The sequence below is a fragment of the Phyllobates terribilis genome, unplaced genomic scaffold, assembly GCF_046119375.1.
Source record: "Phyllobates terribilis strain yellow unplaced genomic scaffold, ASM4611937v1 Scaffold_3__8_contigs__length_932513732, whole genome shotgun sequence".
NCBI classification, from domain to species: Eukaryota; Metazoa; Chordata; class Amphibia; order Anura; family Dendrobatidae; genus Phyllobates; species Phyllobates terribilis.
Window position 1 is genome coordinate 470230765 of NW_027362763.1, and position 15102 is coordinate 470245866.

The 15102-nt window shown below is 42.8% G+C and overlaps 1 protein-coding gene across 4 annotated transcripts in view; it reads left to right on the top strand.

Moving 5' to 3' along the window:
* FIG4 (FIG4 phosphoinositide 5-phosphatase) overlaps positions 1-15102 on the top strand; it is a 506946-nt gene that overhangs the window by 365064 nt on the left and 126780 nt on the right. For all 4 annotated transcript variants that reach the window (XM_073675844.1, XM_073675845.1, XM_073675842.1 and 1 more), the window contains 2 exons: positions 7382-7464; positions 9852-9938. In XM_073675844.1, the coding sequence (XP_073531945.1) occupies positions 7382-7464; positions 9852-9938 (170 nt within the window). The remainder of the gene's footprint in view (positions 1-7381; positions 7465-9851; positions 9939-15102) is intronic.

Here is a 15102-nt window from a genome sequence, read left to right on the forward strand (position 1 = left end):
CTCCTCACCAATACGATTCGCTGATTGGTCGCGCTCTCCGCACGCGACCAATCAGTGATCTTAGCGCTAAAGTTAAACACCGCTCTGCTGATTGGTCGCGGCCGCTGCCCGCGACCAATCACCGATTTGGGCGCCACATTTAAATAGCGGCCGCGACCAATCACCGATCTTGCCGCCACATTTAAACACTGCTGTGCTAATTGGTCGTGGACGCCAGCCGCGACCAATCAGCGAGCTTGGCGCCAAATTTAAACAACTCTCTGCTGATTGGTCGCGGACGCCAGACGCGTCCAATCAGAGAGATTGGCGCCAAATTTAAACAACGCTCTGCTGATTGATCGCGGTCGCTGGCCGAGATCAATCAGCAGTATTGGCGCAAAATTTAAACAACGCTCTGCTGATTGGTCGCGGCCGTCAGCCGCGACTAATCAGTGATTTTGGCGCCAAATTTAAACACCGCTCTGCATCGCTCTGCTGATTGGTCGCGGTCGCCGGCCGCGACCAATCAGCAGTATTGTAGCCAAATTTAAACACCTCTTTGCTGATTGGTCTCGGTCGCGACTAATCAGCGATTTTGGCGCCAAATTTAAACACCGCTCTGCTGATTGGTCGCGACTAATCAGCGATTTTGGTGCCAAATTTAAACACGCTCTCCAGTCCTCACTAACACGGTTCGCAGATTGGTCGCGGCCGCCGCCCGCGACCAATCACCGATATTGCCGCCAAATTTAAACACCGCTTTGCTGATTGGTCGCGGTTGCCTAACGCGACCAATCAGCGATTTGGGCGCCAAATTTAAACGCCGCTCTGCTAATTGCGCCCCGTCGGCCGCATACCTATTCTAGATGCGTTAGAATCGGGCCACCATCTAGTTTAGTACATAACTGTACATTTTATTTCTTCAACAGTCTCAAGTTGAAAAAATTGCTGCCCAGTTTCCCCTTCTTAACATTCCTCCCGCTTCACCTTGTATGTGCTATCCTGGGACTCTCCTGCAGTCAGCAATGTTACAGGTGCTGACACTGCCTCCACACAGGCTCAGTATACTGTATGGGAGCAATGAGTCATATAATATAGTCGTAGCACTCTGGAATGCCCAGCACCACCTCTATATCCACTACTTGAATGTTCTCATTGGAGTCTTCATTGCCTCTATGGGTTCTGCTGTCCTTCCCTGTACATATCACCAGTCTCTCACAACTGGCCATGCCATTCAGAGCACATTGCTTGTTGAGTCTTGCATGCTGTTATGTGCTGGGTTGAGAACAGGGCCGGCTCCAGGTTTTTCTGGGCCCCGGGCGAAAGATTCTCAGTGGGCCCCTTTAACACATACCACGATTCATGATGCAGAGATACGGCAGAGAAATATATATATATATATATATATATATATATATATATATATATATATATATATATATATATATATATATATATATATATATATATATATATATATATATATATATAGTACAATGCTAAGATTTCACTTCTTACATTACATGAGTGATATCTATTGTAAATTCCACAATAGCTCAGAAACCGGTGAATGGCTCCATACGGAATACTGGCCCCCATGTAACGCTTCATAAGGAATACTGGCCCCCATATAAGGCTCCATACGGAATACTGGCCCCCATATAATGCTTCATACGGAATACTGGCCCCCATATAAGGCCCCATACGGAATACTGGCCCCCATATAAGGCCCCATACGGAATACTGGCCCCCATATAAGGCCCCATAAGGAATACTGGCCCCCATATAAGGCCCCATAAGGAATACTGGCCCCCATATAAGGCCCCATAAGGAATACTGGCCCCCATATAAGGCCCCATAAGGAATACTGGCCCCCATATAAGGCCCCATACGGAATACTGGCCCCCATATAAGGCCCCATACGGAATACTGGCCCCCATATAAGGCCCCATACGGAATACTGGCCCCCATATAAGGCTCCATACGGAATACTGGCCCCCATATAAGGCTCCATACGGAATACTGGCCCCCATATAAGGCTCCATACGGAATACTGGCCCCCATATAAGGCTCCATACGGAATACTGGCCCCATATAAGGCTCCATATGGAATACTGGCCCCCATATAACGCTCCATACAGGATACTGGTCCCCTTATAAAGCTCCATACAGGATACTGGCCCCCATATAACGCTCCATACAGGATACTGGTCCCCTTATAAAACTCCATACAGGATACTGGACCCCATATAACTCTCCATACAGGATACCGGTCCCCTTATAACGCTCCATACAGGATACTGGCCCCCATATAATGCTGCATGCAGGCTGTTACCCCCCACATAATGCCCCATACAGGCTGTCCCCCCCCTTATAATGCTCCATGCAGGCTGTTACCCCCCACATAATGCCCCATACAGGCCCCCCCCCCTTTTCATGCTCCATACAGGCTGTTACCCCCCACATAATGCCCCATACAGGCTGCCCCCCCCCTTAATGCTCCATGCAGGCTGTTACCCCCCACATAATGCACTATGCAGGCTGCCCCCCCCCTTTATAATGCCCCATGCAGGCTGTTCCCCACCTTATAATGCCCCATGCAGGATGTCCCCCCCCTCTCTTTATAATGCCCCATGCAGGATGTCACCCCCCCCCTCTTTATAATGCCCCAAGCAGGATGCCACCCCCCCCCCTTCTCTTTATACTGCCCCATGCCTCCATACATTAAAAAAAAAAATCAAATACTCACCTCCCTTCTCCTCACCTGCTACCTGCTGCCCGCTGCTCGGGTCCGAACTCCAGTGTTGTCGGCGTCTTCCCGCTCAGCGCTCCCTGTGACGGCTCAGGGGAGGGCGCGGTGTTAAGACGTCACCGCGCCCTCTGACCTGAGACGTCACAGGGAGCGCAGAGCAGGAAGACAGCGGATCTGCGGAGGCACGGGGAGAGGTAAGTGTCCGCCTGCCGAGGCCCTGAGCAAGCGGGGGAGAAGGGCGGGCGCTGACACCGCTCTCCTCCGCCCATAGCCCAGCGGGGTGCGCGACCGCCAGTGGGCCCCCCTGCCTGCTCAGGGCCCCGGCATTTGCCCGGGTGCGCCGGGTGCTGACGCCGGCCCTGGTTGAGAAGCTACATTAAATTCGAAGCACAGACAGGAAATCTCTGTACTCAGCGGCCACATGTGAAAGCTCATGAACACAGCAACATTTTAACAGCATGTAAATTATGAAGTGTCTTAATTTCTCACAGGGTTTACAATGATTTTATGATCTGTGTACCTGGAAAACCCCTTCTAAGATGTGATCTGAAGCGTTACATTTAAAATTAGCCACACAGTTATTTGTATACAGAGAAGCAAGTCACGATTAAAAACTGAAACAAACAACTTCCAATTTGTAACTAAACATCATCAGGTTTTCTCATCAGTACACAAGTCTCTGATACAACTTTTAGTGGGTTCAAAACACCATCCATACGTAGCTTCATTGTCTCTGACCCTGTCTGCGCTAACTGCCTGCAGATGTTATCTAGTCCATTAATGAGCCTGGAAGCTTCACTTGAGCTTATTGAGGACTTAGCCAAAAGCAATGCCGCTGAGAGGAAGCAACAGGTCCCACTACCAGTACCAACCTAATCCCAGTCATCCCAAAAAATAAGGGTCACAACTGTTTCACTAAAACATAACAATCTAGGTTTTCTGAGAAACCCAGCTTTCTTAGTTTCCTTTAACTCTCCTTGCTTTCTTTGGTGATTTATACTTTCTGTCCAGGACCTTTCCTACTGCAGACATGTGTATCTCACCTCCATTCCCCTGAGCAGAGGACTAGTCACTTTCACCTGTCCAGCATTGTACCCTGGCCACCAAGACCTGAACTTCTTGACTTTTCTAGGCTTTTTATTCAATGTGTGCTGAGTTCGCTGCAAGTATTCCTAACAATAAGACCCTCTTAAGCTATAGCTTTCATTTAAAGTGCACCTGTCAGCAGGATTGTACTCAGTAAACTACATACACTGTCAGGTGGGCGACATTACACTGATTAAAATGATACCTTAGTTGATGAAATCTGCCCTGTGGTTCTTGTGTAATCTTTACTTTCAGTTTGGAGATAATGATATGCTCGTGCTCCGGGGCAGCCTGCGGGGGGGGGGGCAAGGCGCTCTATCTGGTGCTCTGCTTACATATTCATCTGTATGCTCTTATGACCGCTCTCTGTGCCTTCACTGACCTGCCTCCTATTTTACCTAACCCCGCACTACTAGATGCATTATGTAAAATAGGAGGCAGGTCAGTGAATGATCAGTGACCTGTCATAAGAGCATACAGATGAATATGTAAGCAGAGCACCAGATAGAGAGCCCCACACAGGCCGCCCCGGAACATGGGCATGACATTATCTCCAAACTAAAAGTAAAGATTACACAAGAACCAAAGGACAGATTTAATCAACCAAGGTATCGTTTTAACCAGTGTACTGTCGCCCTCCTGACAACGTATGTAGTTTACTGAGCACAATACTGCTGACAGGTGCGCTTTAAATTGCGTATTCGTAATTGAAGGCAGGGCCAAACGTCTCCAAAATGACTCCTTCTAGTTATTTGGCAGGTGCTGCAGGATTTACAATAGTTTTTAACTTTCTGATTTGTACCCAGCCAAAAAAAATTTTGAAAAACTTTTGTTTTGAAACTTGTCAGCTCCTAAGTGTCTCCCAAGTGTTTGAGGTAAATAAACATTTGTCTGTGTGGCTGAAATATATGACTGTTAGTTTTGGCAACTCCATATAGATCGCTGTTCACAGGAAAATGTGGAAGTTGTCAGCTTCCTTGTGTAAAATTGTGTTTTTCAAAGGAATCTGTCCACAGGTTTTTGCTATATAATCTGAGAGTAGCATAATATAGGGCAAGAAAGCCTTATTCCAGCGATGTATCACTGGACTGCTTGGTGTAGTTTTGATAGAATCGTTGCTTGTCTGATGTAGATGTGGCAGATCTAAGACTTTTGGGCTTTGTATAACCCCTCTCACCCCCTGATTGGCAGCTTCCTGTGTACTCTTTGAATTGTCAGCAATCTGCTAATCAGTGGTGGGGGCGGGGTTACACAGATCAGCCTGACTGCCTGGCACAGGAGATGTAGTCCCGTACTGTCAATCTCCTGCTGGTTGTATGGAAGCTACAACACACAGCCTAATAAGTGGTTCATATGAGGAATAAGGGTCTTGTGCCCTATATTATGTTGCTCTCTGATTAAGGATCAAAAACCTACTAACAGATTCTCTTGAGTGTTTTTTAAGGTTGGGATCTTTCTTTTGGGCAGTACTAAAGTCATCACTGGAAATTTCTGATCACTAATGTTTGGATCACGAGTAAGCCTGATAATGCCTTAATCTTTAGAATCAATACTTTGAGGAGAAATATCAGAGCTCTTCTAACATGCCTAATTTTATATTCTAGTTAATAATACATTTATTTGGCCTACAATGCAAACTAATTTGTGGGAAGCCTGCAACTGTTCAGCGGGATAAAAATATCCTGCTGTTTTATAATTCTCAAAATAGACTTGATATTGTATTTCTGTACAAAAAGCACAGTAGTTTCAACAAGTTGAATATATTAGTTGTAGTCTCAAACAAATGGTATTTTTTATAGTGATCTGAACTGAGGATTATATTTTTAGCCAGATATTTTTCATTACACAGTCTTTGACTGCTTGACAGTTTTGGTGCTATATAACAAGAAAAGTTCTTGAATGTTTTAAATTATAGGTTTACCTTTGATTTCAATCTTAAGATAAGTATGGTATGTTTTTTTACTATAAGGAGAAACTATTAAAAATATGAGATTTAAAAATAAATGGGGAGAACAGTGCTTTTTCTCATCGCTAAGCAAAAACTATCAACGTTTGTATGCTGCCTCAGTCACAGGAAGCATAAAAGTGTCATACTACATCATTGTATTTCAGAGAGGAGATTATTTTTCATTTTTGTAAAACTATTTAAGGGAGTGAAAAGGATATGGGATTAATCTGCAAGTAAATAGCATTCTGAAGTTGCCCTGCACATGCACTGAGAGCCCTGCTGCAGGTAGAAAATTAACTTTATTCCTACTGGCAGCCTCAGGCTTTCAGTCATAGTGGTGGGCCTGCGCGTTTTCAGTCACCAATCAGTGCATAGTCAGAAGCACCTGAAGCCACATGTGTTACGCCTAATGAAAGCTCCTGATGTATATGCTGAAACGTATCCATAGAGCCCCACTGACCAAATGTTTACGAAAAGAGTGTCTTTTTAAATACGTTAAGTCACTTTTCTTTTTTTGTCTTTATGCATTCGCTGACGCTTATTGCGCCAAATTCATCAAACCGGCGCACCTGATTCAAGTATTTTGCGCAAAGTAAAAAAAGAAAAAAGCGGGCTTCTTTCCTATCTTTAACCATTTTTACAACTTTTTAAGTAAAAAGTCGTATGTTTTTGATGCAAAAATGTGACATTAAAAAAAATGCATAAAAATACACCAAAGGGGGGCTGAAGTGGAGTTACGCTAAATTTTGCAACTTTTTTACAAAATGACAATTGATGAATCAGGTGGAAACATCTGGAATCACTAAACAGGTTGGAAAACAAAAAAAGCATATAACATATAAAATAGACTTTAAGAAAGGCGCAAATAGAATAATGAATTGGGTACAAATGAAAAAAAGGCACAAAATTAGATAAAAACAGGTGCAAATTCAATGATGAATTGGGCCTTCATGTATGGCATAGCACTTTTCTATACAGAGACCTATACGGTTTCATGTATTTGAGCCTTACTTCTGAGGTATATGTCAGGAAATACCGCCAAGTCGTAAAAAATTTTTTTGCATATACAAAAAATATATTAGTTCTTCATTTGTTTCTAGCACAGAGTACATAGAGAACCAAATACAAGTCTTTAATTGACAAACATAGGTCTTCAAGGTTACTTTGGATTTGCTTTTCAGCTGCTTTCCTTTACACTTGTGAGCCCTTGTAGGTCTTCTACCTTTGCACATTAAATGCTTTTTTATGACCACATAATATTCCAGACTGTCTAGTAATGCAGCACTCATCAAATTCTATGATATCTTGATGGATAATATTTTGGTGCCAAGAAGATTCCAGAAAAGAAAAAGTTACAAGCTTGCTGTTGTAAACTCGCCTGATGAAGGGGCGTCTGTGCTGTGAAAGCTCGCAATTATGATTTTTCTGGCTATCCAATAAAGGTGTCAATCTATTATTATACCGAAGTATCATACATTTCCCCAGCTAACACAATGCCTGTACTTTTCTGCACATCATGTAGGTGGATGTAAAATCATTATTGATTGACCATTGTTATTTATATTTACTCGTCGGTCTAAGCAACTCTGAAGTTTTTTTTTATTTTTGTTTTATAGACAACTTCTCAGTCAGCAAAAGATACATATGGGATTAGTTTATCAGATGCTCCTTCTGAGGCTGATCTTCAGATCTATACAAGGTAATAATTTACTATATTGTCTCTAGAAGATAGTTTTTGTGTTAATTTTAGACACAATACATATTATAGGTAGAGATTCAACACAAGAAAATTATGATTGGCATTACTCACGCTTGTACGGAGTAAGTGTCCCGCGCAACTGCACATATGCTTCTGGTGGTGCTCAGTGTATAAAGATGTTTCACTATAATCCAGTGCAATAAAATGTTCACGGCTCTCACCCAAATCGGCAGCATATTCTCTTTATTGCTTCAACGGTCACAATCACATAGTTGAGAGACTTGCTCAACAATAGCCCAGTTGTGCAATGTTCTCCCATCTGTGTATGTGAGTACCGTGAACATTTTTCGTGCACTGGATAGTTTTTAGGAATGACTTCTTTATTTAGTCTTAAATGCATTCATTTCTTAATGCTTTATGACATATATTTTCATCATAGGTCGGTAAGGAAAATACAAAGCCTGCTCAGGAGCTGAGCTTGCTTTATACCAGACAAATTCTGTCTGTGTTATACAGCCAACAACTGCAGAGACCAGACCTAGCTCCAATCTCTGCAGTGTAACCATTTAAATGATTCCATAGCTCAGGATTGCAGGGAAGTGACAGATTATTGTGGCAGCCAGGGACCTGTTAAAGGCACCGTAATTGCCATATTGCTTCTCCTGTGATTCTTAGACTACTGTGATTGTTGTGACTACTAATGAAGTGGAATGGGCTCCTGTCACTACTACTTTTGAGAGGAGAGACGATTGCACTATTACTAATGTAGTGGACGGAGGAGGGCTGTGATTACTGTTGGGGTATGTTCATACTGGATCGAAATTGAGCAAAAATCAATCTGAATGTGTTAAAAGTGGCATTGTCTTGGATTTGCCACAGATTTCAACCCACATTGGAAAGGATGAAATATATAGTGAAAATCTACATTGATTTTGCAGGTATTATTTACTGATTTTATTTCAGTGACAGGATGAGATTTATTAAAAGCTCACCTACTTCTTTGCATACAGAAAATCAGCAGCAGTCTTATATGATCATACCCTAAGGAGCGAGCTGATTGGGAGAGATTACTCTGACTACTGGGGAAGTGAAGCTGTATGTAGGAAATGCAGCCATTATTTTTTTATTGTAGTTAGAGCAGCTCAATGTTGTTCTCTTGGAAGAAAATAACTTTTTCCATAAACGAAGAATATCCCATAATTTCACCTTATCTAGGTTGTGTGAACCTTGCTGTTACATATGTGTAATTGTTGACTCCTAAACCAGACAGGTGGGTTGAACAGAAAATGGAACCATTCCCTTGCATTGTGAACAGCCCAATGGCACTTTGCTCCTTTATATTACATTGCTTGCATATTCATTGGCAACTAGGATTACAGTTTGGGTTACTAGTTTGGTGTTTTAGTTATTCCACAAGATGGATCAAAACAGAGATCAGACAGAAATATACATCTACTATATGATGTTCTTTAAACGGATTGACGAGGAGCAACAAAAACCGTACCATTGCAAGAAAATGCCATGTAATAAATTAATTACTTACGGTAATCATTAAAACACCCACTGCTCCAGTGCCAGGCTTTGTTTAGTGCAGTGCAGCAATTATGTTACATGAAACGGAATCTGTCAGAAGGATTTCACCCCCCAAATCATTTATATGCACATGTAGCTCTTTCAAAGACCAGTCCAGCAATACATGGTCAGTCTGTTCCTCTGTTGCTGAGAAATCAGCATTTTAATTGATATGCAAATTAAGCTAAAGATCTGAATCCTCTGCCACTCCAGCTCTATTCCCCTTCCAGTGCTGCCTCCTCCTGCTTGACTGAAGACACATGAGTCAGTAAAGTCAAGTAGGAACAGGTGGCATGTCCACCACATGTAAGGGGATAAATGATCAGAGATTAACTTTATTGATAAATGCTTGATGTCCAATGCTTTTAGCAACTGCCTTGACATCCATATTCTGTTGTGCATGGTGCTATAATGTACTGATAAAATGCATCAGAAAAAGGTGGTTCATTAGAAAAATTCCCTCTAGAGCCAGTGTTAGAGAAATGTCATAGACTATTCTAATCTGCATGAAGGAATAGCCTATAGCACCCTTCACCAGAGACCAGGGAGGGCCAAAAAAGCTGCGGATTGCTGACAAGTAAGCTACAAGAGGAAACAGGAAGTGTCAACTACGGTTTCTAAGCGAATTCAATATATTTTCTTTTATCTGATTTGTCACATATGAAAAAACAGCATCAGTTGCAAAAAAATGAGCTATTAAACCCTCATCTCATGTTGAAAAAAAGAGGACCAATTATTATTTTTAAACCCGGTCTAAATTAATTTAATTATACCCACTAATTATAATATAATTTACATTCGATTGTTTGCATTAGGTTTGTACATTTGGGACTTTGCCAACACAAGCAAGACAGAAGACACCTAAAAGCCAATCAATGGACCATGGACACAATCGTGAAACTGTATGTACTAATTTTTGCTATTTGTGTCTTTATTTTCTATCCTTATAACATGAAGTTCATTGTGCTTACAAAAGGAATAGTATGGTATTGCATTGTTTTCAGTTAGCATCATGTCAAGTAAAAAAGCTAAGAAGCCTGAAAGTGAATCTGTCGTTTAAATGTTTATTTCATAAATCAATAGTACACCGGAATATAAGCAACTTTCATTCTCAAAATTCTCAAGTCACCGTAAAAATGTATATTCAGTGAATACAGACTCTATTACTGAGATAGGAGGTGGCAGTTTCTATTGATGTGATTCTTCGTAGACTGGAGGAGGAGCTTCGCCACTTGCTATAGAATATTACCAGTAGTAACTGCCATCGCCTATCTCCGTAATGAGAGCGTCTGTATTCACTGAATACAGATTTTATCCAGGAATTGAGAATATTTAGACTGATCTCCATCTGCTCATGCACCGACTGAACTGTCATTTTATTGAAGACCTGGAGACCAGACATGGAAGCTCAAACTGCGCACGCGCCACCCACTCAATGATGGCAGCTGCACAAAATTTGGAAATAGAGGCAGGTGACTGAGTAATCAGTGACCTGTAGAAACACAGGAGTCAGGCAGAGGGGCCAGAGCAGAAGAAGACCCAAACACTCCAGGTCTGCCCCAATGCACAGAAGACCATCAGCTGTGGAATTTATGACGCTATATAAGCAAGTACAGTGCAAAGTTACTGTACTGTGTTATAGTACTGGCTGTGTTTTATAACCATCACCTGCCTCTAACAGCACTGAAATGAGCGGCCAAACCGATTCTCAGGATCGGTGGGAGTCCGATCGATCAGACCCACAATAATCATACAATTATCACCGGTCCTTGTGAGAACCCCTTTAAGTATCAGTTTGAATGCAGTAAGCTGCTAAACTTCTGTAAGCTGTCAGAATTTTATAATTTAATTATATGTCCATGCAGGGGTTTGGATATTCAGCCTAATTGCATAAATCTTTGAGGTGAAATAAAAGTTGGTGTACAGTCTTAACCCTTCAAATTATCCTAAAAAAGAATTTATTACAGAATTTTAAATTAATTAGAGTTATTGTCTAATGGGTTATTCCATGATACACCTTTCCACATCTTGAGAGAGAGACTGGGATCTTCCATATTTACACTGTATAGCATAAAAACATGTAAATGTTTTCATGAAAGGTAAAATCATTTTAAAGTGAAGTGATTAACTTTACATTTGCCTAATAAGTCTTTAACTTGTCCATGTCAGGAACAACAAACATATAGCGGCAGCATTTCTCTCCAAGGAATGTAGCTGCCATGGTAACAAAGATTTCTGATTTTTTTTTGCTTTTATTCTCCGATATGCACTGTGACAGGGTCACTGGCTATGTATGTAAGTGAATTGAGATATGTATCATGAAAATTGCTATCTTCCGTGATGTGAAAACCCAGAAGTTTCTCTCCAGCATGTTACTTGCTGGGCGGGGTTAATCGGCCATGATAGAGTTGGGCTTTTTTGTAAGTGGCTGTAAGAGATGGACGGGACGGCTACTCACCACATCTCCTCCCCAAGGGTGTGGTTCTGCAAGTTAAATGTCCAGCCACTGAGTTTTTTTTTTTTAATCTGTCTATGCGCCTGGAGGCAGGAGCTTCAGAGAAGCGTTTATGTGCAACTGTGATGGACTCTGCTATTGTATCCTGATTCCTGCAGGTACATGGACTGTGCTATACGTCATCTTTTTTGTTTCCCAGTTTTGTTAAAAAGGCCATGTTTATTTTGTTGAGCCCTGCACTGGTTTATGCCGTGATTTAAATAAACCAGCAGAAGAAACATTCCTATGTCTACCTCTGTGAGCAGCTGAGTGAGTCGCATTACCACAGTTAGTGTTTCAAATGTGGGCAGCGTTACAGGAACACGTGTAGCTGCTACAGAGAATCCTATATATCCTGGGTAAAGGCTGTCAGCCAGCAACAGACATCCGGCAGCATGGAGGAACTGATCAAGCATCTGGTCCAAAGCCAACAGCAGCCGCTCCAATCAGCAAGCCCAGCAGGAAACAACTAATCTCCTGATGCAGCAGATCCAACAGCATCAACGGCAGATGGAACTCCTGGTAGGGAATGCCCACAGCAGAGAAACCGCCCCTCCCCCAGCATTCCGATACTGAAATATCGGGTATTGACCGATATTCGCGGTATCGGAGTTCCGATACTTTTAGAATATTGAATATCAGAATCGGAAGTTCCCATAATGCCTGCGCTCTGCAGTGTCTCTGATGGATGACAAGCTGGATGGCAGCGCTCAGCTTGCTGTATTTAGTGTAAAGGATTTATTTAAAAAAATAATAGTGTTTTCATGCACCGTCTCTTAAAAAAAGCCGGCCGGCAATTCAGCATCGGTACCCGACAATTTAGAATAGAAAGAATAGAGTATCACACATAGATTAGATACATAGAAACATGGCAGTCACATATATAAGAAGTACAGTGATAGTGTTGCTTACTGTACTTGTCATTTAGTGTAAAGGATTTATTTAAAAAATAATAGTGTTTTCATGCACCGTCTCTTTAAAAAAGCCGGCCGGCAATTCAGCAGCGGTACCAGACAATTTACAACAGAAAGAATAGAGCATCACACATAGATTAGATAGATAGAAACATGTCAGTCACATATATAAGAAGTACAGTGACAGTGTTGCTTACTGTACTTGTCATTTAGTGTTAAAATAAAGGATTTATTTAAAATAAAATTGGCGTGGGGTTCCCCGTAATTTTAGGCTCTAGCGGAGGTTAAGCAGACAGCTGGGGCAGATGTTTGAAGCCTGGGAAGGGGGTAATACCCACGGAGCTTCCCAGGCTACTGATATCAGCCCCCAGCTGAATACCTAGCCTTTACTAGCTATTAAAATGGGGGACCCATCAATAAAAATGACGTGGGGTACCCCCTATTTTAATAGTTAGCAAAGGCTAGGCAGACAGCTGGGGGCTGATATTAATAGCTCAGGAAGGGTGCCATGAATATTGGCCCCCTCCCAGGCTAGAAACACCAGCCGTCAGCCGCCCCAGAAATGGCGTGTCCATAGGTTGCGCCAATTCTGGCACTTAGCCTCGCTCTTCCCACTGCCCTGTAGCGGTGACAGTGGGGTAATAGGGCTGGGGTTGATGTCAGCTTATAATGCCAGCTGACATCAAGCCCAGGTTAGTAATGGAGAGGCGTCTATAAGACACCCCCATTACTAACCCCATAGTCAAAGTTAAAAAAAAAAAACACAAACACCCAGAATAAAGTCCTTTAATTGAAATAAACACACAATTCTTTATTGTTCTAAATTAAACCATACTTACCATCACGCCCATTCCAGCTGAAGCCAACGATCTCCTGCAATAAAAGTAAAATAATAAAGCAACATCATCCTTACCTTTCCATGGTTCCCACGACAGCTTCAGCTCTGCTACATTCACATGACAGGCTGGACCGCAGCAGAACGCTGCCATCCAGCTTGCCATGCCGCAGACATTGAGAAGCGCAGGCATGCTTGCGCTCCTCAGTGTCTGGCTGTGACGGCATCCAGATGAGCCGAGTTCATGTCCAATGAACTCAGCTCACCTCATGCACGTCACTGACAGCGTGGGAGAATTCTCCTGCTGAAGCGCTGAGTGCAGGAGAATTTTCCCACGCTGTCAGTGACGTGCATGAGGTGAGTTCATGTCCATTGAACTTAGCTCACCTCAAGCACGTCACTGACAGCGTGGGAAAATTCTCCTCCGCTCAGCGCTTCAGCAGGAGAATTCTCTCACGCTCACCGCATGCGCAGGAGAATTCTCCCACGCTGTCAGTGACGTGCATGAGGTGAGCTGAGTTCATTGTCGGCTCATCTGGATGCCGTCACAGCCAGACACTGAGGAGCGCAAGCATGCCTGCGCTTCTCAGTGTCTGCGGGATGACAGGCTGGATGGCAGCTTTCTGCTGCGGTCCAGCCTGTCATCTCGATGTAGCAGAGCTGGAGCTGTCCTGGGAACCATGGAAAGGTAAGGATGATGTTGGTTTATTATTTTTCTTTTATTGCAGGAGATCGTTGGCTTCAGCTGGAATGGGCGATACGGTAAGTATGGTTTAATTTAGAACAATAAAGAATTGCGTGTTTATTTCAATTAAAGGACTTTATTCTGGGTGTTTTTGTTTTCTTGTAATTTTGACTATGGGGTTAGTAATGGGGGTGTCTTATAGACGCCTCTCCATTACTAACCTGGGCTTGATGTCAGCTGGCATTATAAGCTGACATCAACCCCAGCCCTATTACCCCACTGCCACCGCTACAGGGCAGTGGGAAGAGCGAGGCTAAGTGCCAGAATTGGCGCATCATATGGATGCTCCATTTCTGGGGCGGCTGACGGCTGGTGTTTCTAGCCTGGGAGGGGGCCAATATTCATGGCACCCTTCCTGGGCTATTAATATCAGCCCCCAGCTGTCTGCCTAGCCTTTGCTAGCTATTAAAATAGGAGGGACACCACGTCATTTTTTTTGGGGGTCCCCCATTTTAATAGCTAGTAAAGGCTAGGTATTCAGCTGGGGGCTGATATTAGTAGCCTGGGAAGCTCCATGGGTATTACCCCCTTCCCAGACTTCAAACATCTGCCCCAGCCATCTGCTTAACCTCCGCTAGAGCCTAAAATTACGGGGAACCCCACGCCAATTTTTTTTTTAATAAATGCTTTATTTTAACACTAAATGACAAGTACAGTAACCAACACTGTCACTGTACTTATTATATATGTGACTGACATGTTTCTATCTATCTAATCTATGTGTGATGCTCTATCTTTCTGTTCTAAATTGTCGGGTACCGCTGCTGAATTGCCGGCCGGCTTTTTTAAAGAGACGGTGCATGAAAACACTGTTATTTTTTTAAATAAATCCTTTACACTAAATGACAAGTACAGTAAGCAACACTGTCACTGTACTTATTTTTTATGTGACTGACATGTTTCTATCTATCTAATCTATGTGTGAAGCTCTATTCTTTCTGTTCTAAATTGTCGGGTACCGGTGTATGCCGCTGCTGATTTGCCGGCTTTTCATGTTTCACTGTGAGCACTGTTCCCATCGATTTGGGCAACCACCTCCCCCAATACATTCTACATTATTATTAGTTGTTTTCCTTCA